The sequence below is a fragment of the Dreissena polymorpha genome, chromosome 9, assembly GCF_020536995.1.
Source record: "Dreissena polymorpha isolate Duluth1 chromosome 9, UMN_Dpol_1.0, whole genome shotgun sequence".
NCBI classification, from domain to species: domain Eukaryota; kingdom Metazoa; phylum Mollusca; class Bivalvia; order Myida; family Dreissenidae; genus Dreissena; species Dreissena polymorpha.
Genome location: NC_068363.1, coordinates 62,997,514 through 63,025,228, shown reverse-complemented (window position 1 = coordinate 63,025,228; position 27,715 = coordinate 62,997,514). Strand labels below are relative to the sequence as shown.

The window sequence follows — 27,715 nt, the reverse complement described above, 5'->3', positions numbered from 1 at the left end:
GCTTTGAAGAGAGGTGTGGTGACTCCCATTTTCAAAAACAAAGGTGAACCAAATGTTTCAGGGAACTATAGGGGCATAACAATTCTACCGTTGATTGGCAAGGTCATTGAAGCAATACTGCGTGATAGGATAGCACCAAACATAAAGAGCACCCAGAATATATTCCAACGGGGCTTTACTAAGAACTCTCCACCACTAAATTCAGCTTTTATAGTAGAAGAACTGTATCGTGAATGTCATGACAATAGATCCGAAATGCATTTGATCTTTCTGGATGCGAGATCTGCGTTTGATGTGGTAGACCACAAACACCTTATGCGACGACTGGGTCACATTGGAGTATACGACAAACATTAGTCCCTAATCGATAGCTTCCATAGGGACTCCACTAGTGCAGTTAAGTGGAAGGGGCGTGTCTCGGCTGAGTTCAGTGTTCAGCAGGGCGTTAGGCAGGGTGGAGTACTGAGCACCGACCTTTACAAGGTCTACGTTAACCCGCTGCTTGATCGCCTACAAGAAGCCAGGGTGGGATTCACTATTGGTGACGTCAAATGTTCGGCCAGTGCTTGTGCGGACGATATATGCTTATGTGCCGAGACGGCCAACGAAGCTCAGGAACTGTTAAACATTTCAGCAGAATTCGCCAATATGGAGCGATACCTGGTATACAACCTACCAAGAGCGTGCATATCAATGTTAGTCACCCACGTAAAAAGGGCGTGTCTACTCCCCTCTTCATGAATAATGACGAAATTCCATCTGTTCAAAGAGCTATACATCTCGGTATTATACGAACTGACTCTATGCTGAACAACCAAAAAGCTAATGTGGATGAAAATTTAAAAAAAAAGCAAGAAGAAAAGCATATAGTATATTCGGTAGTGGTAACAAAGGGCAAGCGGGACTAAATGTACTGTCCATTATTCATTTTTACAAATCTTATGTTCTTCCCGTGCTTTTATATGGATTGGAACTGTTATTACCTCCTGAACGCATTATAAACTGTCTGGAAGCATTCCAAAGAAAGTTTGTTAAAGAAATTCTTAGACTACCAGACAACACAGCCAATGCGGCAGTATATTTTCTATCCGGACTTTTACCGATCGAAGCACAAATTCACATACAGGCACTGACTTTCTTACATACAATATGCTCGCAGGATAGAAACAGTATTGAGTGGGCGCTACTTGTACGTCAGATTAGCTTTACATTAGTTGACAGCTCATCCTGGTTCATACAAGTGCAGCATATAATGTGGAAGTACGAGTTGGGGACTGTTGCTGACTTAGCTGACAACACACCCACGAAGGGAAAATGGAAGACACGTGTACTCAAGGCGGTTCATAGCTACTGGAGTGATCAAATAGACAGTTTAACACCCTTATATTCCACATTGTTTTTCCCGAGACAAGATAAGTATGTGCCTGGTAAGATTCTCCCTTTGCTCTCATTGGAATATACGGCCAGAGAGTCAAAACGGTTAAAAACAAAGGTACGGTTACTCACAGGGACTTACATGCTCCAAACAAAACGTAAGAACTTTAACCAGTTTGATATGAACCCAACATGTCAGATGTGTGGTGAAGAGAACGAAACCGCAGAACATTTTGTGCTCAAGTGTAGTGCCCTACATAGTGTTAGACAGTCAATTATGGAAGACATAGAACGTCAGTGGGGTGCGATAACAGAGACTTCCTTTAATACTTTACCCGTAGACGAACAGCTCTACATACTCATCAACAGTTGGCCAACTTTAAAGACTTTCCTGAAAACCCATTTGTCTACAGAATTTCACGAGTTGGAGAAGCATTGTGGACGGTTGTTGTACGGTCTGGACAGGACACGTCAGTTGCTCTTGGTGACCAATGCAAGCCAGCGACCACCCCGTACCAAACACACAAAAAAACTAAAGAAGAGCATAATTCTTAATTAAACTGGCAATAGTGTTTATTGGGTATTTTTATTCAAGGCAATACAACTCTAATGTATCTACAGAAGCACTCTCCGACCTACCGTAAATTCACTTAATGTTTTATTTTTATTTTTATCTCATTTAATATTTTAACAACTAATGAAAAATCGCGAGTACAGTTCTAAGTCGCATATATTCGCGATTAGTGGATAGACTTATATTCTAGTGAAAGGTGTGTGATTTTAGGAGTGAATAGTGTGAACGTGTAATATAGAGTGTTTATATTCGGTGGAGGATTATTCACTGTCTACAAACGATTGTTTGGTTCCTCTACAAAGGGGGTTGAAGAAGAACACAGAACAGAACATGGCTATAAGATCTTTAAAATACCCTAGAAGATCACAAGAAAGTGATCGTCGCAACGGCATGCATTAATTTTTTAATTAAATTGTTTAGCATAGGCGATAATAAATAAATAATTAAACGATCGAGTCAATCACTTTTTGGTGTTACCGCATGTCTATTATAGACATTCACAGTAAGTTTTACTTTACTTAATCGGACTCCCATAGCGCGGTTTCGACTTGACACCTTTATGGTATGTTTAATCCGATTATCGATAATTGCGCGAGCAAAATGTGTGACACCGCACTCGCTGTGCTGACTAGGTATTGTTATTTTCACGCCTCGGGCATCTTGAGAATTTAGACCGTCCGGTATACTCAATGTTTTTTACGTTGAAAATGACCAAATTTATGGAGATACCCGTCCGGTTTCCGGTTTTCAGAGAGTACGGTTTATTCAACATTTTTTAACAAAGAAATAGAAGGAAAAAATACGGGACGGGCCCGACCGTCCGGAATCGGGAGAGTTCCGGTATTCAGAGAATCCGGTATTGGCTATTGTATTTACAAGCTTTATCTGTATAAACAATTTTGCTTGACCAATACAAACAAACCGGTCTTGTGTCAACTATACTATCTTAAATTTCTCCCTCATCGATAAGCTTATTTGTACATATTTGCACTGTGTGACTGTCACGATTCAATCAAGAAATCCCAAAATATTCCACCTATAAATTCCTACCATAACGTGACATATAAAAGCATTTAAGCACTCGGTTTAAGTTTTTGTACCCGAGTGGTTTTTAACCCTATTTTACTTATGTGTAACCTATTTCTTGTGGTAATTTCTCTTACTATTGGGAATGGTTTTGTCAGTCTTTGGAGGGAAACTGTTGGACAAAGACAGCGGTTTTCTTCGTGTAATATTTTGAGTAATACATGGTTAATTAGGACTTCTACTGGTTAGTATGTTGTATTTGGTTGTATTTAACTGCATTCAATCCATTGTTACTGTTTCATTTGTATTTAAAGAAGGATTTGACATGTTGTTAATGTTGAGTCATATATTTTCGCGGTTGTTGAAATGGTTGCACAATGGATACATTTCTTTCTTTTGATATTTTAATATCTTGAATTGTTTTAACTCATTACTAATAAATGCACTTAATAATGTTTGTGCATGATTAACTTGCAGCAGTCACAGAAAGCGTGGGAAGAAGGAGCAAGGGAGTGAACTCCATTCAGTTCCACAAATTGGTAATTAAAACTGTGTGTTGTGTACTATGCAATGTTCTTGTCATGTGATATATGTTTGTTGCTTTGTATGTTTGTTATTATTTGTATTGTAAACTAATGTTTAAGGTTCAGGTGCAATTGTAAAGCCACTAGAACAAGACATATTATAAATGTTATTATTAATTCAAGGATATTTATAATAATATAGTAATTATTATTAATCATATGTCTTAATATGTGTATTTGTATATTTTACAGATTGGAGCCTTGACGTTTGATGCTCTTGAGTTATATGAGAATCAAATATTCTAATTATATGGAAATGTAAAACTAGACAGTCTTGAGTTATCTTCCTCCTGTGTGGTTAAGTAGCGAAATAACCACAAAGTTATATTTTAATTTGATTTTGATAGATTTTAATCATATAATTGCATCGGAAAAAAAACAATGGAGGTATGGTTTGTTACTCTTATATTTGTGCTGCTTAGTATCACCACTACAGTGCAGTTTGGCTGTTCCGAATGTCAACAGGCATGTACATGGTTGTCTTGGGAAAGTTGGAGTTCTTGTAGCGAAACTTGTGGTCCCGGTTGGCAAACACGAATGAGAGGTGTAAGTTGCAATCTAATAGCGGAAATGAGGAGAAATAAGGACTGTATCACAGAGTGTGGTATCAATGCAGATTGGCGTGACAGACAAGAGTGTAACGACTTTTGTTACAATGGCGGGTCAATCTGGCAATGGGGCTCTGGATGTGATTGTCGGGATGGATACTATGGGTCGTGCTGCGAGAACGGTAAATACGTTAGCATATAATTATGCCTTGATTATATTTTTAATTGCAAATATTGGTGGTTTGTTTTTTAGTTTTTAGTGATTTTTTACAAAAAAGCGCAGACCAGTGTAGTTGTACAATTCATTTTTTTTTCATCAAACTAGGTGAATAAAGACTAAAAAGCCACATTTAGTATGTAAGACTTAATGATAATGCACGTTGTATATATAAACACCTTTAAATACAATCACCTTGTATAAGTGTATGTCATTGTATTTGAGGTATCTAAATTTATGTATGACTGAATTTAATAAAAAATGAAGAAATCTTTTGTTTCCGACTGATAAATGTGAGACAAAAAATGCCATATTTAAGTAAAGTGTTGCATACAAATGTAATGTGATCAGTTGCTATCGGTCCGTGGCAATATATGTCAATTAAGTAGCAATAGATTCCAATCTACGGATCAAGAAGTCATATGACAAACTATGGGTAACGTTTCTGTAAATTATTGAAGTACAACTATTGCGTAACTGTTAATTCCCTGAAAAATGTATAATCACTATTCTTATATATATTAAACGTGTGAATATATAAAATTGTTTTACAATTAAAGAAAATGTTGTTTGTATGACTGTGCACAATAATATTACTCAGTATAATTAATAAAAAAATGATTCGCGCATTATTAAAAAATCTCACTATGATATGAAATAAATTATCCTATATTATATTCACGTATTCTTTGTTAAAAATATCAGATTAAGTGATGGAAAAATATCAAACTGACACATATATTTTGTTTCTCTTTATTTATGCATTTTTTTTTGGAGATGATAGACAAAGTGTTTTATAATTATAAGTTATTGTATTCTTTCTTGTTGTTTGCATTTGTTCAGTTGATGGTTTATCCTCCAGGTGCACGGGGCAATAGATTAAATTCCTTTTGTCTAGTCGAATGTATAAGAAACTTGTAATATAACTACACCGTGTATTATTTTAAGCATATTGTTGTTGAGATCTTATGTATACAATTGTGAAGATTCATTCACATTGTTGTTTGAAGCTTCCATGTACGTATAGTGTTAAGTACATGGCTAGTTATGGTTATTTAATTGATCGATAGAGTAGATTCTTTGTCCGATACCTTTTGTAGTGTAAACGCAAAACAATATATATTCAACACAATGTACAAACAAATTAATTAAGAATGGGAATAACTTAATAGAACATTTTATTTAGAACTCGTTTTAGCTGCTAAGAATACGAGCTTTTCTATTGTATAGATAGTATTTAATTTTACTTTCGAAAGCGAGTTCTATAACTGTGTGCTACAGAATATATTTACGTACATAATTGAAATTATTGTATTTGCTAAATTCGTACACTTTTGTGTTTATTCAATTAGTGGGATGTACATGGAGAAATTATAATGACTGACCCGGGAAATTAGTAATTGCGGTGTCGAAATACGCAGGACCGTTGGATTGTTTTCTATAAAATTGATAAAGTGTTATGTGAGCTATAAGCATATGTTCTTTGACGGAAAAATTTTACTGCCCAAGTTTGAGGAGCGGCGATTGTTGTGAAGGTTTGTACACTATAGTTTTATGAACACACCTAATATATTTTAACGTTGTTGTAGTAATTATTGATTATTTAATCTGATAGGCCATACTTTGGTTTTTCGGAATGACACAACTCATCATTCAGGATTTTCATCTTGAAGCGACCGCACCATATTCATGAACACATTGCTCCGAACTGGGACATATAGTAGTCGCTCCGTTAGTCCGTGGGTGTGTGGGTCCGAATATGAGGCTAGGTATTCCGTCTGCCCAGATTCCGTTTCTGTTCTGAAGCTTAAACATGATTTAAGGAGAATTTTAATTTGATATATGTTTAATTTTACCCATGGCAGGGTAATCGCTCGTGTACAACTAAAGATCAATGCTAATGGATTTTCGTTACCGCTTTGAAATTTTTAAATGCCTGATAGACATTTAAAATTCATTGATATTAGTATTTACTATTTCCATTTAACGTGTCGCTTTGTTCAACGGTCTAATGCCATGGAATATCGTTTCCGCTCTGTTATATTATAATAGCTCTGAGCATGTTAATATTACTTGGAAGTAATATTCCCCATCACAACGTGATATGTTGCGTATAACTGTTATCACTCCCCAGTGAACGTTCAATGCGACATTTCAATTACAAAGTTTAGGAGCTTCCTTTTTATGTCCCCCAGTCTATACTGGGGGACATATTGTTTTGCCCTGTCTGTTGGTTTGTTTGTTGGTTTGTGTGCGTCAAACTTTAACATTTGCCATAACTTTGACAATATTGAAGATAGCAACTTTATATTTGCCATGCATGTGTATCTCATGGAGCTGCACATTTTGAGTGGTGAAAGGTTAAGGTCATCCTTCAAGGTCAAAGGTCAAATATATGGGTCAAAATCGCTCAAAGGGGGACATAGTGTTTCACAAACACATATTGTTGTAAATGCTAGTGCCTACGATGATTTTAAATACATTTCTGTTTGTTATTATTCCCCATGACAAGATGATGTCTCAATTGCAATTCTAAGACTGCTGGATAAAACTTCAAGTTCTCAATTCAATGTCAAAAGCCGTGTATTTTTATGTCCGCTTGTTAACTTTAATATGGTCTTAACTTTGTTCAGTTCCTGCTTTTACTTAATTCACTTCGGGGCATATGCTAAATCCTGTGACACGTCATGTTATTTAGTGAAAAAACTACTCTTACATGTATGCTACTCGCAATCAGCGTATTGAATTATCCACCATATCTTAAACATTACAAATCGATTTTTAAAAGGATTCAGTTATATAATTATATACATGTGAAAATTGAAATCATTCCATTTCAGTGTGTCGACATATATGCACGAATCACTGCAAGCCCGACAAACGAATAGTTGGCGTTGCTCCAGATAATATTAAGCGTACATATTGTGGAAATCCCTATTACACTTTGAGTTACGATCAAGAAATTATAGGTGTTTATTAATTGACAAAAAGATGCCCGATATATGGAAAAAAATACACGAAACTAAAGTATCGAGTGCAATAAACTGTCACTTGCCAATATCTCCATAGCGACCGACGAGTCCACTGGTAAGATGTGTATCACGTGACTACGCAGCGTCCTGGCGGCCATTTAGTTTTTTGAAAGTTGCGAAATCGTTGATTTTTATGATTGCAGTGGTCGTTGTAAGCCATCAAAATGGAGATTTGGGAATGTAAAAGGGTGGTCGTTGGTCTTTGTTCACAGGTGGGCTTTATTCGCAGGTTCAATATATAGTGAAATCGTTCGGGAGGAAATCGGTGTGGTCGTTATTGACTGTTGGTCGCTATTAACAGGCGGTCGCTCGGGCAGGTTGGACTGTAAATATAAACTGTTGTTTTTGCGCGATTTGTTTTACATGTTTATGTTTGAACTATAGAAAACTTCGAACTACTCTCTTTGACGACAGGTTACGATTCAATGTGCCTACTTGATACAAATTATAACCAGTTATGCAAATAATTATAAAAATAAAATGTGTTTTTCGTTAATAAATAAGTACTTATTGCTTCACAAATAATGTCGCTTTGTCCAATTTCTGCATTATTTAAAGATAAGTTTACGTTAACGTATTTTCCTAAACGTTATAAACTTGACAAATCACAAGGTTTATGTTTGTGCTGTTGCCATTGCTTTAATGATGCATTTGGTGTATATATCCCCGAATGGATTAATTTAGTGATCGCATTCCCGTGCGTCATTCAGTCCACCCGTCTGTCCGCCTGTCGTTCTGTTCGTAATTCCATCTAGATTCTTGTCCGGAGTATATACCACAGAGTAATTGCCCGTAAGTAAATGTTATCGCGCAGAGCATAGTTTACATAGAATTGCAGATATTTAAATAAAACGGTTTACATCGATAGATGATACTTTCTTGATAGTAAATGCAGACTATACGAACCACAAATCTCTCAATATTTTTGGAGTTCTTGTCCTTTGTTTTATTTGTGTTAAGTATGTTTTTTTTCTTTTTCAGAGGAAGTTTTGAAATTATTTACATTAAACATTAAATATCATGATAGACGTCTTAAATAGAAAGTTCAAAGAGCAAGGATGACAACTCTTTATTCAGGATTTACAGACGGAATAAAACACCCTGCGGTATTTAAATAAAACGTTGTACATGTGTAAGAGACGTTCAAAATAAATGCATTGTTAAAGAAACACATTTTCAGTTGTTTTGGAATTATGACCCTTTTACTTATTGTTAATATAGTCATTTTCTTGTGTGAAGCATGAAAGGGATGCACATAAAGCTTATCATTTTGAGGTGAAGTGCAAAGGCAATAAGTTTCGCATAAAGACAAAACATTGTAGTTGTCCTTCATCAAGTTTTGTGATGTAGAGCATACATATTTGAGAAATGAAAGGACTTCAATACATATTTGTATGTAGCTATAGGATATTGAGAGAAGGTAAGAGTATAACAGTCTCAATTCCTTTGTTACAATTTCTGGATGAATATTTGTTGTACAGTCTCCCTCCTTCGCTGTTTTTATTGTGTTATCACTGAAAAAGTTCAAAGTATAAGGAAGTGAATGCATTAATAATATTCTATCTATATTTTATTCAAGATAGCCCCTTAAAAAAACATAAAAGTGGACCTACACTATGCTATTTACGTAATATGCGGTAAACAAAGGTGTATTGAGACGTGGAGTTACCTATTTTTATTCAATATAAATCATTAAAGAAGAAACCCACGCAAATAATATGTTCACATGAACATTTATTTTTTTTTAAATAATTTTACTTATTTTTGAATTTTTAGCTCATCTATTTTTTGAAAAAAAATTATGAGCTATTGTCATCACCTTGGCGTCGGCGTCGGCGTCTGCGTCGGCGTCGGCGTCCGGTTAAGTTTTGCGTTTAGGTCCACTTTTCTCAGAAAGTATCAATGCTATTGCATTCAAACTTGGTACACTTACTTACTATCATGAGGGGACTGGGCAGGCAAAGTTAGATAACTCTGGCGTGCATTTTGACTGAATTATGTGCCCTTTTTATACTTAGAAAATTGAAAATTTTGGTTAAGTTTTGTGTTAAGGTCCATTTTATTCCTTAAGTATCAAAGCTATTGCTTTCATACTTGCAACACTTACTAACTACCGTAAGGGGACTGTGCAGGCAAAGTTATGTAACTCTGACTGGCATTTGGACGGAATTATGGGCCCTTTATACTTAGAAAATTAAAAGTTTGGTTAAGTTTTGTGTTTTGGTCCACTTTACCCCTAAAGTATCATAGATATTGCTTTCATACTTGGAACACTCGCAAACTATCATAATGGTACAGTAAAAGGACAAGTTGCATAACTCTGGATGTCTTTTTAACGGAATTATGGCCCTTTTTTGACTTAGTAACTTTGAATATATGGTTAAATTTTGTGTTTCGATCCACTTTACTTCTTAAGTATCAAGGCGATTGCTTTCAAACTTCAAATACTTTCATGCTATCATGAGGTTTCTGTACCTGGCAAGTTGAATTTTACCTTGACCTTTGAATGACCTTGACTCTCAAGGTCAAATTATTAAATTTCTCTTAAATTGCCATAACTTCTTTATTTATGATTAGATTTGATTGATACTTTGACAAAACTACTCTTACCTGACATACCACAATAGACTCCACCCAAACCATCGCCCGTGCCCCCCCCCCCAACCCCCCCCCTATTTTTTTTTTTAAGATCATCTCACAAATGACCACCACACCCTCACACTATACCCCCCCCCACCCCACCCCCTCCCCATTTTTTTTTTAAACGGTTAAAAAACAAAACTATTTATTTTGATTATTTTATGTTTGAAATACCGTCCAACCATCGCACCCAAGAATCCCCCACCCCACCCCCCCTCCCCCCCACCCGAATCCCCCCCACCCCCCAATTTTTATTTTTATTTTTTTAAGATCATCTCACAAATTACCACCACACCCTCACACTATACCCCCCCCCCCCCCCCACCTCACCCCCCCAATTTTTTTTTTGAAACGGTTAAAAAACACAAATATTTATTTTTATTATTTTATGTTTGAAATACCGTCCAACCATCGCACCCAAGAATCCCCCCCCCCACCCCGATTTTTTTTTCCTTTTTTTCGCATTTTTGGAAGAAAATGTAATAAATGTCCACACCCCCACACAATGCACCGCTCTTCATTCCATCCCTCCCTCCTTTGTAATTGAAAATTAGAGTCCCTTCACCTTTAAAAAGAAAATAGATGAGCGGTCTGCACCCGCAAGGCGGTGCTCTTGTTAAATATATCACAATAATTAAGCAGATTTTGTAATGTTTGTCCCTCTTTCATGTTGAGATACACTTCAACAGCACAAACACCGAGGTAAGATCAATACATTTGTATTGTCCTTGAACTGTCTAAAGATTAGGATAGTTAATGCATTAGTAACATTAGTAAGTAATCCATTTTGTTAACAAAAACAAACACATTTTACAGTGCTAATTTGAAATAAGGTTAAAATTTCTAAACCAACCATCGAAGTTTCCATCGGTTGACATTTTGTTCAATTTTAAGGTTTTAAAAACCGAGTGAAGAAAAAGCTTTATTTACGTGACCTCTCCTTACAAATCGGTTAATAGAAGCTGAGTTATAAAAAATAAAAATACTTATTTCTTTCGCATTTTATTCACCTGACATTAATTTGCCCATGATCTGGTTTGGATTGCGAGAGAATCTTCTGCAATCGGTGACACTTGGCAATTATTATTAAAACATAAAATATATGCCGCAATACATTGGAACCAGGGTATGTTGTATTGGAGAAACCGTTGGATTTATATCATGTTGCGTCGAACAGTATACCACATTTCCAGTACATAGCTATGCTTACTCAATCATGTGGTACCAATGATACTAAAACTCGGAATGATGTAAACGTTTTCTTGCTATGAACGACCTTGAAATACCCGCCCCTTTCTTTATTCATTGTATTGTGATATGTTTTCCTGCTTTTTTCAGAATGCCGGGCCATTACACAGTGTAAGCGACGAAGCTGCACACATTACGACAACACTGTGTGCAAAGAATGCAATGAAAACAATGCGATATTCAAGCCATGGCATGGAGATAAAGAATGTCAACGTAATTTTGTATTATACATAGATGTTCCAATGTCTACATACACATTTAACGAAAAAGTTTAAAAGTTCCGTTAGATGTTAAACTTAATTCGTAGGGTATACAATTGTTTTTGTACAGAGTTATTTAAAATATGTTTATACAATATAAAGAAGTGAAACTCCAGCTGCTGGAGCAATATGTCCGAAATGGGCATACTATCTTTGTAATTAAATACAGATTTTTTTTATAACATTATATATTTAGAATGCATCTTTCTATTAAGCGGCTCAATTATATGTTTTGAAATTACTTAAACCAATTTCTTCGTTCCAAAGAATATTTTTAATAACCATACGACAATAAGTATGTTATGACTCACAAAACACCTATTTGCAAATATAAATAAATTGTACTGTAACAAATTGAGTTTAATTTGTCAACCTGCATTGTTAAGGTATGTGCGCATGGAACAATCAGTATTGCTGGCCCGGAACATGCAGCACCAACTTGACTCAGGACTGTCAATGTATGAATGGCTTTGTCAAAAGATCAACTGTTGATAACAGTTCCGTCGATGCCGGAGAAACAACGTGTCAGCCCAACACACTTCCTGATATTTTGACATGCGACACTGTTGCAGTTGGACCTAACGGCGAGGAGAAAAAGGCAATGAGCACCAACCATTCAACTGCATGTCAATACCTTGCAGACATGTACGGCAACTACCAACCGAGTATTATGAAGTTTACAATGTCTTCGGAATTTGCAGTATATATTTCACTCAGCAAACCATCTTTCATCGCAGAAGAAAAATTTGGAATCAGCGATACAACAATAACAGTAAAGGTTCGGGCTATTACAGGTAACTGTTTATTAATACTTGTACTTTATACTCTGGTCTATTAGCTTCTCAGGTTTATAGGTAGTGTGTTTATTCATATTGTATCTTATACAAAGTCACAACTATTTTGACTTCTTAGGTTCCTATGAAGCAAAGTCAATCCATAAACAATTAGATGATACGTCATTCAGCACAGGCGTGATACAAGCTCAGCATGACTCGGGAAATATAACTGTCAACCAGACGATGTATAATCTACAAAATGGAGAAGCGTAAGATTTACATATTTGTATCTACGTTGATATATTTCCAGAAAAAAAGAGAACCTGGAGAAAATGCTGTTTGTTTTTGTTATGACGTGTAAGGCGTTATATTGCTTAAATTTGAAAATGAAATGTATTTTATGCTGCAGACTTTGTTTGGAGTTTGAAGCAAAGGCGGGAGGCTACTTAAAAAGCATTGATACAAGGGCATACACACATATAACATCAAGGCCGGTTCCTTACACGAAGGTCACAAAACAAAGGACAGTGTGTTACATATACGACAACGCACCACCGGAACATTGTTCCAAGTCGGGGTCATGCTCGTCCGAACCATTGACGCTTCAGAGGCGAATTACACGATCCGCATTGTCGATGGTTCAATTCAACGGTTGGTTAGACCCAGTGCCAAGTGAAGGAGCAAGTGAAACAGCTTCGTCGATTGAAAGTTACCAAATAACTGTCAACGAAGTACCTTCCTCCAACGACTCTTTGAAAGTTGATTATACAAAGAATACATATACCAGAAAAGTACTCTCATCTGCTGTGCATGAAATGGAGTTGAATCTCACATCAAATTCGCCGCGACTATATTGTATTACACTAGAGGTCAAAGATATTGCAGATAACGTTCGCCAAAGTAGAAGGTTTATGTTGTACGACAGCACGAGCTTCATTGAAACATGGAAAGACAATCCATATAAATTTGATTCAGCATCGAAAGAGACGAACTTCACTTGGCAAACACATCACAATGACATTTGTCTGAATTGGACAAACTATTTTATTAACATGTTCTATTTGCAAAATAAACTTTTAAATAAAATAGAGTCCGAACCCGATGGCATTATAACCGGCGTATATGAACAAACAACTGGCCTTCTTCCCGTTGGTGGAACACCGAATGTACACGGGATAATAGAATATTACGTATCCTGGAAACTCAACAATGGCGCGTTTACTGTAGAACAACTCGTACCAAACTTTCTGAATCAACGATTCTGTACCAATTTAAATATTGCTGATGGACAGACCTATACATTCAACATTCGTGCAGTAGATATTGTCGACAACAGTTTCAACGAGTCTAGAACCGTTTACATAGATCGCTCGCCACCCCATATAAACAACATTTGGCTTAAGAAAGACGGATATGAGATGTTATATGTTCATAATAGCACCGATTTGTCGAAGATGCAGATGACGTTTGACGCATTGGACCCGCATAGCGGATTGCACAAAATTAAGTGGGAGTTCGGAATCGCCGTTACGTCAACTGTGTTAACAACTGGTTATTTGCCAGTAGTGCCGATCAAAAACGTAAGTATTTTTTTTATTGTTGGTGTTGCCAATGATTCAAGTATTTTACTTACACAGACTTAAGTGCATTTGGTGTATCGAAAGCAACGGATTTACAGTATAATATCGAAATGTAAACTGATCAGATACTTTTTATTTGAAGTGCATAGATCTTCATGTTGTAAAGGTCGTGACTTTATTTCAGGCAACTTGCCCAACTGGAAATTTTAATTGCTATTGCCCGGACATACAAATGTGTGAATTTTTCAACTACTCAATCCCGCTAAATAAGCTTGTTGAAGCAGATAAGCATACCGGGAACCACAACCGGAACTACTATTTCAAAATAACGGTCACCAACAATGCCTTGCTAACAACGATAGGGCATATCGATGTACTTGTTGACGATTCCCCACCAGAAGAAGGAGTAATTTATGAAGGTATTTTTATTGAACCAACGTCAAGCTTCGAAACAATAGTTGACAATCTGTTGTCACGCGCTTGTATAAACAATAATACAACAAGCTTGTGTTTTTATATTGTTATCCTTCCCAGCAAAAACAATAATTTGAGGTTTTAAAATACATAATACAATAATATAATTATCGTTATTAACATTTTGGTACTCCAATGTCCTGGGAAACAGGTTCGTACAAGTAGTTCAAATATATATAATTATATTACCGGTTGCTAAATGTTTCGTTATAGGTCCTGTGGACTACAAAGATATTGACTACACAAGTGCGGATTCCTTTGTTGTACACTGGCATGGATTTATCGACCATGAAAGTGGAATCAAACTCTACAGGTTAGGGCTTGCCGCCAGATGCTTAACAAAACAGGAACTGTGCAACTTTACAGAAGTGGCTGAGATAATGGTCTATAAAGAGCTTACTGAGACATCAGTTCGTCTTCCAGCAAATTTCACAGGTAAACGGTTCATGACCATTATTGCTCTAAACCATGCCATGGAGTCATCAAAGCCTGTTTGTTCGGATGGAATCACAAGAGATATCTCACCTGCTATTATTCGCAACTTAACACTGGAGCATGCAGTGTGGACCGAGACCATTATCTGTCAAAATGGACAACCTTATTTATTACAATCTAACCTTCAAAAAGTCCCGCTGCATAACACAACAGCATGTTTAAAAATTTGCAAATCAAGAACGGACACCATAGTAGCTGACTTTCTGACTACTCATATCTCAGGAAGCAAAGACACTGATATTTCCGATTTCCTTTGTCGACACCTGTCTTTGTACACTAACGAAACGATTGTCTACATGCCAAACGACCATGTCGTGCTGAATTGGGAAGTGGAAGAATTAGGTAGTCAAATAGAAGATTTTTATGTTGGGCTTGGTCTGGATGCGACAGAAAAGGATTCTACCAGTTTGGTGAACTATATTTCTACCGATAGAAAACCATACTTCAAACATCGACATGAAGCAATTGGATCCGATGAACTGTTCTTTGTCTTCATCAAAACAGTCAACAAAGCAGGCTTATCCAACATCGCAACCTTGGGTCCTATTTTGATCGACGAAACACCACCACGGTACAAATATATTCCAAGAGTGACTATCGCTTTAGACACTATCGTGTTTGCCTGGGAATCAGATACATTCTATGACGATGAACAGACATCCCAAATAGAACAATTGATGTTTCAATTCGGTAGGTTGTTTTTTATATCTATTAAGGAATGCATGTTTATCTGTGAATGCAATTTAGTGTTGCATAAAATAAACACCTTTTTACAACCTTTAGGTCATGACGAAAGAGTGTCCAGTCCACTTCTTGAATGGCGATTAGAGTCTTCGTCACCTTGTCCCCCTTATACTGGAGGCTGCTTCAAATATGCGCTGAATCGTCTTCAGAATCAAGACACGGGAGACGGACTACTTTTCTATATCAACATTCACATATACAACAATGCCGGTCACTTTACGTCCATCAGGACCGAAACGTTCCAATTGCCTTCGCGATATCCACCAGGACACGGATATGTTCTGGATTTGGATCCAGAAATGGTGAACACTTCAACAGATATTGCGGTTCATTTTACTGAACACAGTATGTGCGCTGGTTGGATGGGATTTAAACATCGTGAACAGCTTTCTCTGGAAGTGGGGATAGGATTAGATCGCACAACGGCAGATGTAGTTCCATTTCAGAGCACATCAGAAATGACCAGAATCTGCCTTAATTCAAGTTCAATTGGTAACGGCAAAGTATATTTTTTCATTGTAAAAGCAAGCTGTAGCGGAGGTACCACTATATCTGCGTCGAACGGAGTCCGAATATATGATGACAAATAACTGAAAAATAAATTTGAAATAAAAATCGGCAAAGAGTGCTTCTCCACCAATGTCTTGGAAGTTAACGTTTCGATTGCAAACGACAGTACGTTTATCAAACTTCCATTCACATTGATTATCGGACAGCGATATGTCTTGTTCGCGGAAAACAGTGAATGGCAAAGAACACTGAGCATCAATTCAAGTGACGCTCTGGTCCAACCCGAACATAACAACTATGTTTTGATCCCTTATACCGAGAAACCAACTCTACAAGTACAGGGAAGTATCTCAAAGCAAATTATATTGCGTTTGAAAATCAGTAAATGCCCTGCAGAGAATATCCTTCTGAACAACAATCAATTGAATATTAGCTGGGCCTTTCATAAAAGCGCAACAATTAAGGATATTGTATTTTCAGCTGCGTTACTTAAATACGTGACTGTTAACGGCTCGGATGTAGAAAGTATATTCGCGCCATCTCAACCCCCTGTAGGGTCATCTGGTATAACGTTCTTTGATATGAATGTTGAAGCCCAAACCATGTATAAGGCCAGCGTACAGTTGTGCAACAATGTAAGATGTCTCAGTCCCATTCACTCAAAGGCATTTACAATCGAACTTGAAGCTCCTGATATTTCGTTTATAAAAACTGAACTGATACTCGCAGATGCTGGGGAGTGCGTTGATTTTCAAGCGTCATGGCAAATAATCGGACAGAGCGACAACGTTGCATTCTATCAATGGTCTGTAAGTCGTGATGCAATAGGTGGTCAACTATTGTCTGTTTGGGAGAATGTGCGGCCCAATGGAACAGTCGTTAAGGTAATTGTTATATCATTCATTAAAATGACGCTTAGCTTTCTTGTAAAAGGAGACGCATACTTAAAAGAAGTTGACATAAAACAAACAATGTTTGAATGGATGCTTTTTTGCGATAAACATGTAATCTATATCGTACATGGCCTCAAACAGGTTGCGAAATGCGTTGTTCTCCCAGGCCACGGACATCTGACATCTTTCCTCTGCGTCCGGGTATTTTCTGTAAGTGGTTTAGCAAAGACATCTTGTCAGAAGATGAATAAAGGTGAGAGTGGGTCCTATTCCAAAACTTCTGTGTACGACTTTGATTCGTCGTCAGTCAGTTGGGTCGTCATCAAAAAGGTAAACTGGATTCGTTATTAAACAAAATTACACATTATTTTACCATTACACTACACACTCTACTATTTACATACATCGCTGTTTAATTTTCAGATGCTGTCTAGTTCTGACATTGGACAGCACTATGTCCTTCTTCACGATTCAGAAATGAACATAGGTAATGTCGATTCGTCAGTGACCGGTGCATTGATGTATGGTTCAGAACGTTCAGTTACCTGGTACCTTATGAAGTTGCAGTACGTGCCACAAACGTGTGATTCCGACATAAACTGCGTTGTAAAGTACGACACTGACCATGGATACATAGAATTAGACAGGAAATATATATCACCCAATAAATTATATTTCATATGCGCGTACTCGAATTACACGGTGATAGAAGGTGAGTATTTCACTGAAATTTTAGAAAAGATATCGTCGTGCAGCAACGGATTCATATTGGACAGTTCTCCTCCCACGAAAGGTGAAGTACATGTTCACAATCACAGAGGGTTTATTTCAAATCCACAACACGTCATTGTAACATGGACTGGGTTTGATGACAACATTGATGCAACCGTATTTGGGTACCCAGAGAAACTTCATTATTTCTCTATAAGAACAGGCAAGAAATGTCATGTTGTTATTGCATCACTTCTAATTTGTACAAACATGCTTTTATTTGTGTTGAATTCGAGTCAGTTAAGATTAATTTAAACATGTTGTTAATTTTATCAATAAACATATTTATATATATTCAGGCACAACTGCCGGTTCGAGCAATATTTTGGAAATTGTTAGAACTGGCATGGAAACATCTGCAATATTGAATGTGTCAGCACCGTCTGATGGAAGTCAAGTTTTCTTCACGGTCAATGGTATGTTTTAATAGACACTTCTTGATAATTGCATGTAAATCTCTGCTGGATTGTCCTTTGTTTAAATAAATCTGTTAAATATTGGTAATATTTGAACCAAAAGCGTTCTTAAAAAAAGCCGTTTATTTGATTAATGAACGCTTAATGATAAATATAGGATATGCTTCTCTGATATAGCGTTCTATTTTAATGCTTCTATGATTTAGCGTTCTATTTGACCAACACTCAGTTAGAATTATTTATGTTTATCTCACATAACGTCGGCAACCAAGAATTCATATCTATATTTTAAGGGCATTAAGTATCTGTATTAATCGGAATGATATTTTCCAGCAACGGATTATGCCGGCTTGTCTACCAGCTCGGAGTCCTTGGAGTTGATCATGGATACATCACCGCCTGTATGTGGCAGAGTTACGATTGTAAACAACCTTCAGAGAAACATATTTATCAACCGAGAACTTGCAACTGTTCGTTTCGAGGGATTTTCGGATCCGCACAGTGGCCTGGACTATTTCAATGTTGGCATTGGTACAATCGAAGGAGTAACAGATATAATGTCTGAAACGAAAGTTTCCATCGACTACATGGAATTAAATTTAGCGCAAATGATCGACGGTCATCTGTGTTTTATTATTGTGCAAGTATGTTATCGGCTTTCTTTCAATATGTTTGTTATATTTCCCTATATTTGATATACTTATATGAAAATAATTGTTTGGGGTAAAATTTTCAATATATGTACTTAAAATTCGCAAAAATTAAAGTGAATGCATCTGACATCTGAATATATAAATTGTATTCTTTTTCAGGCGATCAATCGAGCAGGGCTGGTTTCTAAATCAGTATCAAAAAGATTTGTATTGGATAGAACCGCTCCCACCGGAGGACACGTTCTCGATGGAATCAAAGGAGCTGGGGTAAGTGTTCATGATTTGTATAAATGTAAATGTATCCGTGTTCAACCCCATTCTTAGACTGAAATACTTAATCAGTGATATTTTATTAAAATGGACCATATGCAAGCTAACAATTGTACTAATCTCATTTTTCTAAATGAACGATGATGTAACTCAAGCTGAATAATAACAGGTTATGCCCAATGTTTAAATACCTGCAGAAAAGTGCAGCTTAAATTGAAGTATTCTTTGTAAGACTATCAACGAAGAATTGGATAGTGAAATAAGGCCCGAACTCCGTTTTCTCATTGCAAAATCCCATACAGCACCACGGTACCCATAAATTTGACATCGTGTGGTATTATGTACATCAACATTGATTCGACAAGCGATGATAACCTCGGATTTTTCATTTTACTTGATAAGGATATTCTCAACTGTCCGTGATAATTCTATTTTGGTAAGGTATATTGAGCAGCCATTGAACCTAAATTAATTAACTGATCAATATTACGTTTAATATTCTTTTCGAACTGACAAGTTCATATTTTGAAATAGCATATCAAACAATGGAACTCCCGAACTATTATCAGGATTAAAGTTGTTTGCCTTATCCAATACTTTAAGAACAAATCTTCAAATATGGACATACAAACACTGCTTAACACTGGGATTCCCGCGTTTGAACGGTCAATTCTAAAAATTGGCGTTTTAAACTGGCTTAAAGGAAAGCCGAATCTCACACTTGGTGCAGATATAATCTCAAACAAAATGCGCTTCTTAAACGATCTCAATCAGATGTGCCTATGTATACAGACAACATAAACATGAACGAAAGAACGTGATGCGTGAATCGAATACTATACACATAAATTAAGTGTACTGAATACGTTAAGAAATAAAGTGTATTATCAGAATGGAGTAATTAATTGTGTTTCTTCCCCAAACATAATATAAATTAGAAGATTGAGATAAATTACAGGAGATCGATTTCCAAAGTGATATCTACGTTATCAACGCATATTGGAAAGATTTTTACGACCCAGAGAGTAGCTTGGCATTCTTTAAAGTTGGTCTTGGGACCGATCCATATCAGACCGACGTGAGATCTCTTAAAGATGTCGGAATGATGACAGGTAATTAGGATTTAAGGATTCTGGTTAACATAAAAAAACAGGCTTTAAACACATAACGCGTTTTAAATCATTATTTAGCTTATTATACCACGCGGTTCATGCGGAAAGGTTTAACTGCACATATGCTTTACATTAAAACATACTTTACTCTTTCCTCTTAAATGTACTTATATATTCATGAAGATATATTCATATACTGCAGAGGTTTCGTTGAATGGCCCGTTTGTTCCTGGCCAAAAATACTTTGTGACCGTGGAAGCGTGTAATAATGCAAACCTTTGTACCAGACGTGTTTCTGACGGTCTTATTGTCGACAACTCACCCCCAGTACGCGGTCTTGTACATGTTGGTCCAGGCGAAGGTCATGACAAATATTTAGGACATCGGTATGTTAATCAACAATCTTTGTTTTCATTTGTCATTTCTGTTTCGTAGAAATACAATGCAATACTCAACAACAAAATTGTTTTTGCAGTTCATCTATTAGAATAAGTTGGCAAGGCTTCGAAGATCCGCAATCAGATATAGGTCATTTTAAAGTATGTGTGTCAACACCCAAGGGCGAGTGTGACGTTGTTGGTCTATCAAATCGGCTGCTCCACTCTTCAAGTATAATATCAAATATAACGCTACCGATTAATATTTCACTTATAGCAACACTTTGGGCGTTCAATGGAGTCGGCATGAATGTGTCGAAGGCGTCTGATATTTTTCTTATTGACGACACACCGCCAGTTGTTGTGAAAGCTCCGAAATTCCTACTAAAATATAACTCTGCAAATTGTAAACCGTCACAATGGGAAAAATCCATCTTACTTGTCGAATTGGAATTTAAGGACGACATCAGCCCTATCGTTCGACGTGAGATTTCCTTGAAAACGCATCACGAAGGACACACGCCAGTTGAGAGTCTTGTCTTAGGATCGGAACGCCATGTGACTGTCAGCTTAAATGGGACGAATTGGCTTAATGACGGTGACAAGTACTATGCAATTGTAACATCGTGCAACGCTGCCGGACAATGCTCTTCTGAGCGAACAAGCGACCTTTTAATTGATTCTACTCCACCACACCTCGGTGGATTTAAACAACCTTTGACGTGGACGAACTACATTGATACACTAGGAAATAAAGTAACAAATCTATCATTGAAATGGTATGGGTTCCACGACCAGGAGTCCGGAATTGAAAACTATTACGTGACGGTCTCGCGGTCCTACAGTTTCCATGAACTTTCAAATGGAGTTATAAAAATTGAAAATACAAATCGAAGCGAAACTATTCAAACTTCATTTGTACTGACTGAAAGCGTGTTTCTTCACGAATCAATAATTCTTTCGATATGGGCACAAAACAATGTCGGCCTAAACAGTTCGATTGCAAGGGTCACTGTGAATGTTTTATCTGCGACATCTAGAAATGAAATGGGAATTTTAGAAATAGAAAAACATTCATGCGACATACATTTTTGTACCAAGGATTGTACGTGCGCAGTTATAGGTCGTCCATGTGTAGAAATAAGCACCAACGTTACATGCTCAGATATCTCTTACACAGATGCGCAAAATCAAAATCTATCAACATTCGATGTATATGGGGGACTACCGCATGAAATCCTAAATGTGTCGGCTTCTTTAGCATGTCTGAGTGGGCACTGGTCACGAACAAATGGAGGAAGTACTGAAAATATTCATCGCTTTGAATGGAGCATTGGCGTACATAGGCACGCTGTCGGCGAAGGGGTATTCGATCTGAAACTAGAAAACCCATGGAATGATGTTGGACTAAGATTAGAATTTATTCATTGTCTACCAGTAAATCGTTCATTGGTACATGAAGAACGATACGTCGTCTATGTGAGGGCTTGGTATAGCGAAAGAACATTCACTGTCTTCAAGTCGTCTCCAATCATGATAGATCAAACCCCACCCAATGTCAGACGCGGTCGTTTTATCAGGGAGGGTAATTGTCTTGAAGACTTGGACTTTATTGACTGGACGAAAAATATCATGGCCTGTTGGGACGGGGTGTTTACTGAACAGCAGAGCTTCATTGATCATTTCAGTGTCAGCCTTGGAACATCACCTCACAGTAAGAAGTATAACAATACATAACAAAATATGAAGAACAATTAACGTGATCATGTATAGCAACAACGTATCCAGTATAACGAGCCTGTTGTGAAATCCTAATACTTCTTTTCTGTTGTTTTTTTTTTATAATTATATTTGACTGTTTCACATATATCTGTTGAAAATACACTTTTATTTTATGCTTTCCAGTGGTTTATAGAGAAATATCAGTAAATTAAAACTGATAATTTCACTGTTTCAAACAATGAAAATTATCAGTGAAAATTATCGATAATTTTCACTGTTTATGTTAAATGACGTCATTTTTTTGACGAAATGACGTCATTTTCCCAACGAAATTCTTTAGTTAAACTCTTTAACAATGTATATAAACTGTGAAATAAAGCATAAAATAAAAAGAAAATGTGTTGTGTTCGGTGGATTATCGATTTTAATTCACTCGTGATCACATAAAATGTATATTTGCACTCGTGGCTGCGCCACTCGTGGAAATATTATTTCCTATGATCACTCGTGAATTAAAATCGATAATCCACCGAATCCAACAATTATCCTCTATTTATTAAATATATTTCAGATGATGACATTCTTCAACAAATTGAAGTCGGACTATCAACAAACATAAGTCTTAATAATATTTCTCTCAATCCAGGCACGCGCTATTACTTTACAGTTATTGCTGTTAATGGTGTTGGACTACACACTGCATTAGCATCGGATGGATTCTTTATTGATACAGATAATCCCATCCACGGGGTTGTGTTCAATACAATTGAACACAAAAACTCAGATTTCCAGAAATCGACAGCAACCTTTAAACTGTCTTGGCACGGATTCCAGGATCATTTCTCTGGAATAAAGCACTATCTGGTTGCATTTGCCAATGAAGGAGAATACAATGAATCAAATATGACCTTTACAAATGTTGGTTTATCAAACAAGTATTCCTTTACAAATTTGAGTTTTGTGCACGGCGAGTCTTATTTTGGATTCGTCAAAGCTGTTGACGCAGTAGGTCATGAAAGTGCAACTGTAAGATCCCCAAAACAAACAATCGATACGACTCCACCAAAAGGTGTTTCATGTGGATCAACTAAAACTATTCAAATTGATGTTTCTCACAACGTTACTCATGAAAGTGTGTCGCTTTGGTTTAACGCATATCTCTCGAAAGATAGCATGTATGTTGTTAACGGAAAGATTAAAGACGTTACGTATGAGCTCAACCCGATTCTTCAGATTGATAAATATAGTTTACCCTTACCATTACAGAAACATCATGATGGATGGTTCGAATATCATTACATGTTTATATCGCCGTTAACAGGGTTGCAAACCATTACCATTGAATTTGGAAAACTGCTTGCTGAGCACTCAATTCAGAATGTTGATTTTGAAGTGTGTCAACTGGTGGAAAACAATTCCATTGCTATTTCTGTAAACCAAATAGGCCCATATTCGCTGACTGTGTCCTTGGGAATACTGGATTCGGAAAGCGAGTTAAAGACGGTGAGCAAATGTTTTTTTTTTGTGTCTGTTTGATTGTTTGTTTGTTTTAAGTTGTAGTAGTTTAATTATATGATTAGTTAATCAATTTTACTGTTACTCGGCAAGCTACACTTAACAAGGCAAATGCTTAATACATTGTCTTGCATTCGCACCCATGATTCCCGAATAGACAGGCACATACTCTATCAACTGGGCTAGCCAAGTCTAGCTTGTGCAGACAATCTCATACAGTTAATTAGTATAATGTTCATTGTTCTGAATTTTGTACGTATATGTTTCTCAGATGTCTGACATGTAGAATTGTAAAACATTCTATGTATTTGAAAGGTGTTCCTTGGAGCCGGTACAACTGAAGGGGGCTTTCAGATCAAACCTCTGTTTGAGATACATAATCGCAATAACTTCGGAGTAATTCTTGCACCATTTGTGCACGGGGCACCTATATTTATTACTGCAATAGCCGAGAACCACGCTGGCCTCACGTCTGTTTTCCATTCGGGCAAAGCACTTACAATAGATCACACTGGACCTATCGTCAGCGATATTAGTGTTGATGTTTCTGTTATAACGGATAATTCTACACAATTGTTAACAACATGGACAGCAAAAGATGGTGAATCTGGTGTTCAATACTGCAGTTGTTTCATTGGTGAGTACTTGATTAGTCCCTAAACGTTTATTTTCCTACACATGTTATACACGGAACATATTATGCAATACGAAAACCACTTAATTATTTACACTTATAAAGATAAAAGTGCACGTTTCACATTAACATCATTTATAGTTTGATGCATTTCATGTGATCATTTTACGGTACGTGTCTTCTAAAAACAACATGCTTATGTTGCTAAGGATCTACACCTCTGTCAGCTGATATACAGGAGGAAAGGGATTCGGATACGTTGCAGTTTTGTCAGTCATACATACGTGACCTTTCTCATGGCGACAGAGTATTTCTTACGGTCAAATGTGTGAACAAGGTCGAAATCGCCACGACGTTAGTATCTAGACCAGTGATCATCTACCTTGAACCGCCCAGCAACTCACAAGCATTTGTTCGGTTTTTGCCCAGTGGTCAGGAATCGTTTTCTATGAGTGGCCCATTGTCTGGTCAGTTTTCTGCGCAGTCCAATTCTAGCCTATTGCAGATGGAATGGAACAACTTCGAAGATCCTTCAGAGATCACATCATTCAGTTATCGTATCCAAAGCAATGGTGACATTGTTGTGGAATGGACTGATGCAGACCGAAAGGACACATTCTCCAATGAGCATCTGGAGTTGAAATCAGGCCAGATATACACGACCGAAGTTCATGCAGTAAATGGTGGAGGATTCACCAGTTCCAGTGTCAACTCCTCGCTGATTGTAGCTTCAGATCCACCAGCGCTAACAGGTGTGTTTTATCAAATCCTCAATTCGAATTCCATATTCGCTGTTATTAAAAACTCACAACATCTAGTCGTGTAATGGATTGGATGTAATGCAATGTGTAACATATCTGTAAATATATACTATAACTTTGTGTATCATATGTGATGAATTGATAGCCTTGCTTTACATTTTCTTTTTGTAATAAGTTACTATATTATCACCTGTTCGGTTTTCAGGATTCCCTATGTCTGCTGTTTTCGCAAACGGCAAACTTACTCTCAATTGGAAAAGTGTTTTCAATACAATCATGGAAGTACCGATTCACTACAGTCTGGTTGTTGGATCACGCGACGGATTTTCTGATATCGCTGACGTAAACTACACACGTGACCACGTGTATGACGTCATCGTTCCATCATCGACGTTCGTATCTCCAAATCTGAACGAGTTGTACATAAAAGTTACCTGTACATACAGCACGGGGTTGTTTACAACATACAGTACATCGTACAAACTGTGAAGTTAATATGTTTGGTAGAAATATGCGATTACTTTAACATCCAATGTCGCTGTCCTTCTCTGTTTTTGTTTTCATTACCAGCGTGAAGAGTCTCGAACAAATCGTAAGATTTATTACTTCACCTTTGATTATAACAAAAATATGTAAAACATTCTTCGTCACAGAAAACGCTTATCATTTCAATATTTGTGCACATGTATATATCCCCTTTTTGGTAGTTATCGTTTCGTAATAAGTAATCGGATTTAAATATTTGTCATAGAGTGATAGTATTTTTTTATTGTATACAGTGTGCTTCTTTTCTTATTGTCAATAGAAAAACATACAAATGTAGGTGTCATGTAGATCAGTGTTTTTCAGATTAATTGTAATACGCATAACTATTCTATGTTTATATTAATTCTATTACGTTTTTGTTATTGTCTTTTTTGTTATAATTGCTTCTCTCTTATTATGCTTACCTGTGTATTAAGATTTGGTTTAAATGTTTATAAATTGTAACTTGTACATTAATTAAAGGGACATGTTGATATATTAACGAATTCAAAATCTTGAAAAAAAAACTAGTTGGACAAGGCAGCAAAATACCTACATATACAATAATGTATCGTTTGGTGTCTGAAAGGTATGAAGCTTTTAAATTGGCATTGTTTGTTGTTAAAATTGTTGACAACAGGTTTTTCAATTGCATACAATTAAATCCGGAGATAAAAAATCCAACCGGGATGAGCTTATGATTAAGTAATAAAAGTAATCAAACTAGTATTATTTTACCTACATGATTTCAAATGTATTATATTTTAAACTGGAAAATATATTTTCAAATAACATGACATACATTTTAAAAAGATTGTTTAATTTTTAAATATGTATTTGCTGTTGCTTAAGTGTCTGGTTTACTCCTTGTTGGAAGCATATTTTTATTTCGTTTTTTTTAAATGCCTTAGACTTTAAAATTTTGTTTATTTGCATGACTTTTTTAATAATTGATTCTTGAATAAATGTTCACTTTAACATTACATATTTTTATAATAAAACTATCACGACTGTAAAGTGAAAATAGCAACCAACTGTTCAATGCAATCATCCTTTTAAACGTGATATGTGGCTTACTAAATTTGAGAAACGTGTAACTTTCATTGTTACCATGTAATACTTGACAGAACAATAACATTAAAGTACTATGTAGCATCGAAAATATGTGTCGCGTTCTGAGAAAACTGAGCATAATGCATGTGCGTAAAGTGTCGTCCCAGATTAGCCTGTGCAGTCCGCAGGGACGACACTTTCCGCTTTTATGATGTTTTTCGTTTAAATGAAGTGTCTTCTTAGCAAATATCCAATTTAGGCGGAAAGTGTCGTCCCTGAATAGCCTGTGTAAACTTTTGAATGTAGGATATTTTTTCTGAGAAAATAGTTTATGAGTAAGTGTTTTATCTCAGATTCTACTTCTTTAATTTAACGTTTCGGCATAAGGCCTTTATCAAAATACTACATTTTACGTCTTTTGACAGCACATTTTAAATAACAAAGTAAATGTTTTTAAACGCCATTGTTTAGATGAAGGGATAATGCCGAAACGTTAAACTGAAGGAGTAGAATCAGATATTTATTATTATTTAATATCCATTAGGATACTTCAACTGAGCGTGTTTTATTTAAAAAATGCAATATAGTGATTTGTAATATTGCGTATATCGACAAAGTTTGCTTTTAACTATGAGTATTGTTTTCATATAAAATAAATATTACATGTGTACCCCTCAAAGAACAGAAAAAGAATGTGTAACAAATATATTAATGGCTTCATGCTGTTTATAATATTTTACGTTATATAAATTACATAAAAACAAACGTTTGCAATAATTTGGAAATGCCAGTATTAAGATCTTTGTATGATATTTCGATAAAAGATTTTAATTGACTAATGTCCAATCGTGACTTTATTGGAAGTGAAGTGCGTAAATTGGGCACTGTTTATATAAAAAAAAAAATTCGGTTTTGCAATTTCTTGTTCATG

At 36.3% G+C, this 27,715-nt stretch overlaps 2 protein-coding genes across 2 annotated transcripts; both read left to right on the top strand.

The window, feature by feature from the left end:
* The first annotated feature begins 3,106 nt into the window (after positions 1–3,106).
* Positions 3,107–14,777, top strand: LOC127844766 (uncharacterized). The gene is made up of 9 exons (XM_052375226.1): positions 3,107–3,218; positions 3,452–3,513; positions 3,751–4,288; positions 11,334–11,456; positions 11,890–12,297; positions 12,416–12,548; positions 12,689–13,859; positions 14,044–14,265; positions 14,547–14,777. The coding sequence occupies exons 3-9, from the start codon at positions 3,940–3,942 to the stop codon at positions 14,649–14,651; spliced, it is 2,511 nt and encodes an 836-aa protein (XP_052231186.1). The 5' UTR covers positions 3,107–3,218; positions 3,452–3,513; positions 3,751–3,939; the 3' UTR covers positions 14,652–14,777.
* Positions 14,778–16,175: 1,398 nt separating this feature from the next.
* Positions 16,176–26,709, top strand: LOC127844765 (uncharacterized). Its single transcript, XM_052375225.1, has 13 exons — positions 16,176–16,966; positions 17,117–17,305; positions 17,399–17,909; positions 18,046–18,162; positions 18,496–18,806; positions 18,975–19,082; positions 20,044–20,197; positions 20,400–20,583; positions 20,673–22,288; positions 22,868–23,799; positions 24,127–24,448; positions 24,655–25,197; positions 25,412–26,709. Exons 1-13 carry the CDS (start codon positions 16,664–16,666, stop codon positions 25,693–25,695), a joined length of 5,574 nt encoding a protein of 1,857 aa, XP_052231185.1. The 5' UTR covers positions 16,176–16,663; the 3' UTR covers positions 25,696–26,709.
* The last annotated feature ends 1,006 nt before the right edge of the window (positions 26,710–27,715 follow it).

Coding starts and splice junctions, on each gene's coding strand:
- LOC127844766 (XM_052375226.1), top strand. CDS start 3,940: ATGGAGGTATGGTTTGTTACTCTTATATTTGTGCTGCTTAGTATCACC. Junction 12,298..12,415: donor AAAGGTTCGGGCTATTACAG/GTAACTGTTTAT, acceptor TTGACTTCTTAG/GTTCCTATGAAGCAAAGTCA. Junction 12,549..12,688: donor AATCTACAAAATGGAGAAGC/GTAAGATTTACA, acceptor TTTATGCTGCAG/ACTTTGTTTGGAGTTTGAAG.
- LOC127844765 (XM_052375225.1), top strand. CDS start 16,664: ATGAATGTTGAAGCCCAAACCATGTATAAGGCCAGCGTACAGTTGTGC. Junction 17,306..17,398: donor GTTGGGTCGTCATCAAAAAG/GTAAACTGGATT, acceptor TTTAATTTTCAG/ATGCTGTCTAGTTCTGACAT. Junction 22,289..22,867: donor CCTTGGAACATCACCTCACA/GTAAGAAGTATA, acceptor AATATATTTCAG/ATGATGACATTCTTCAACAA.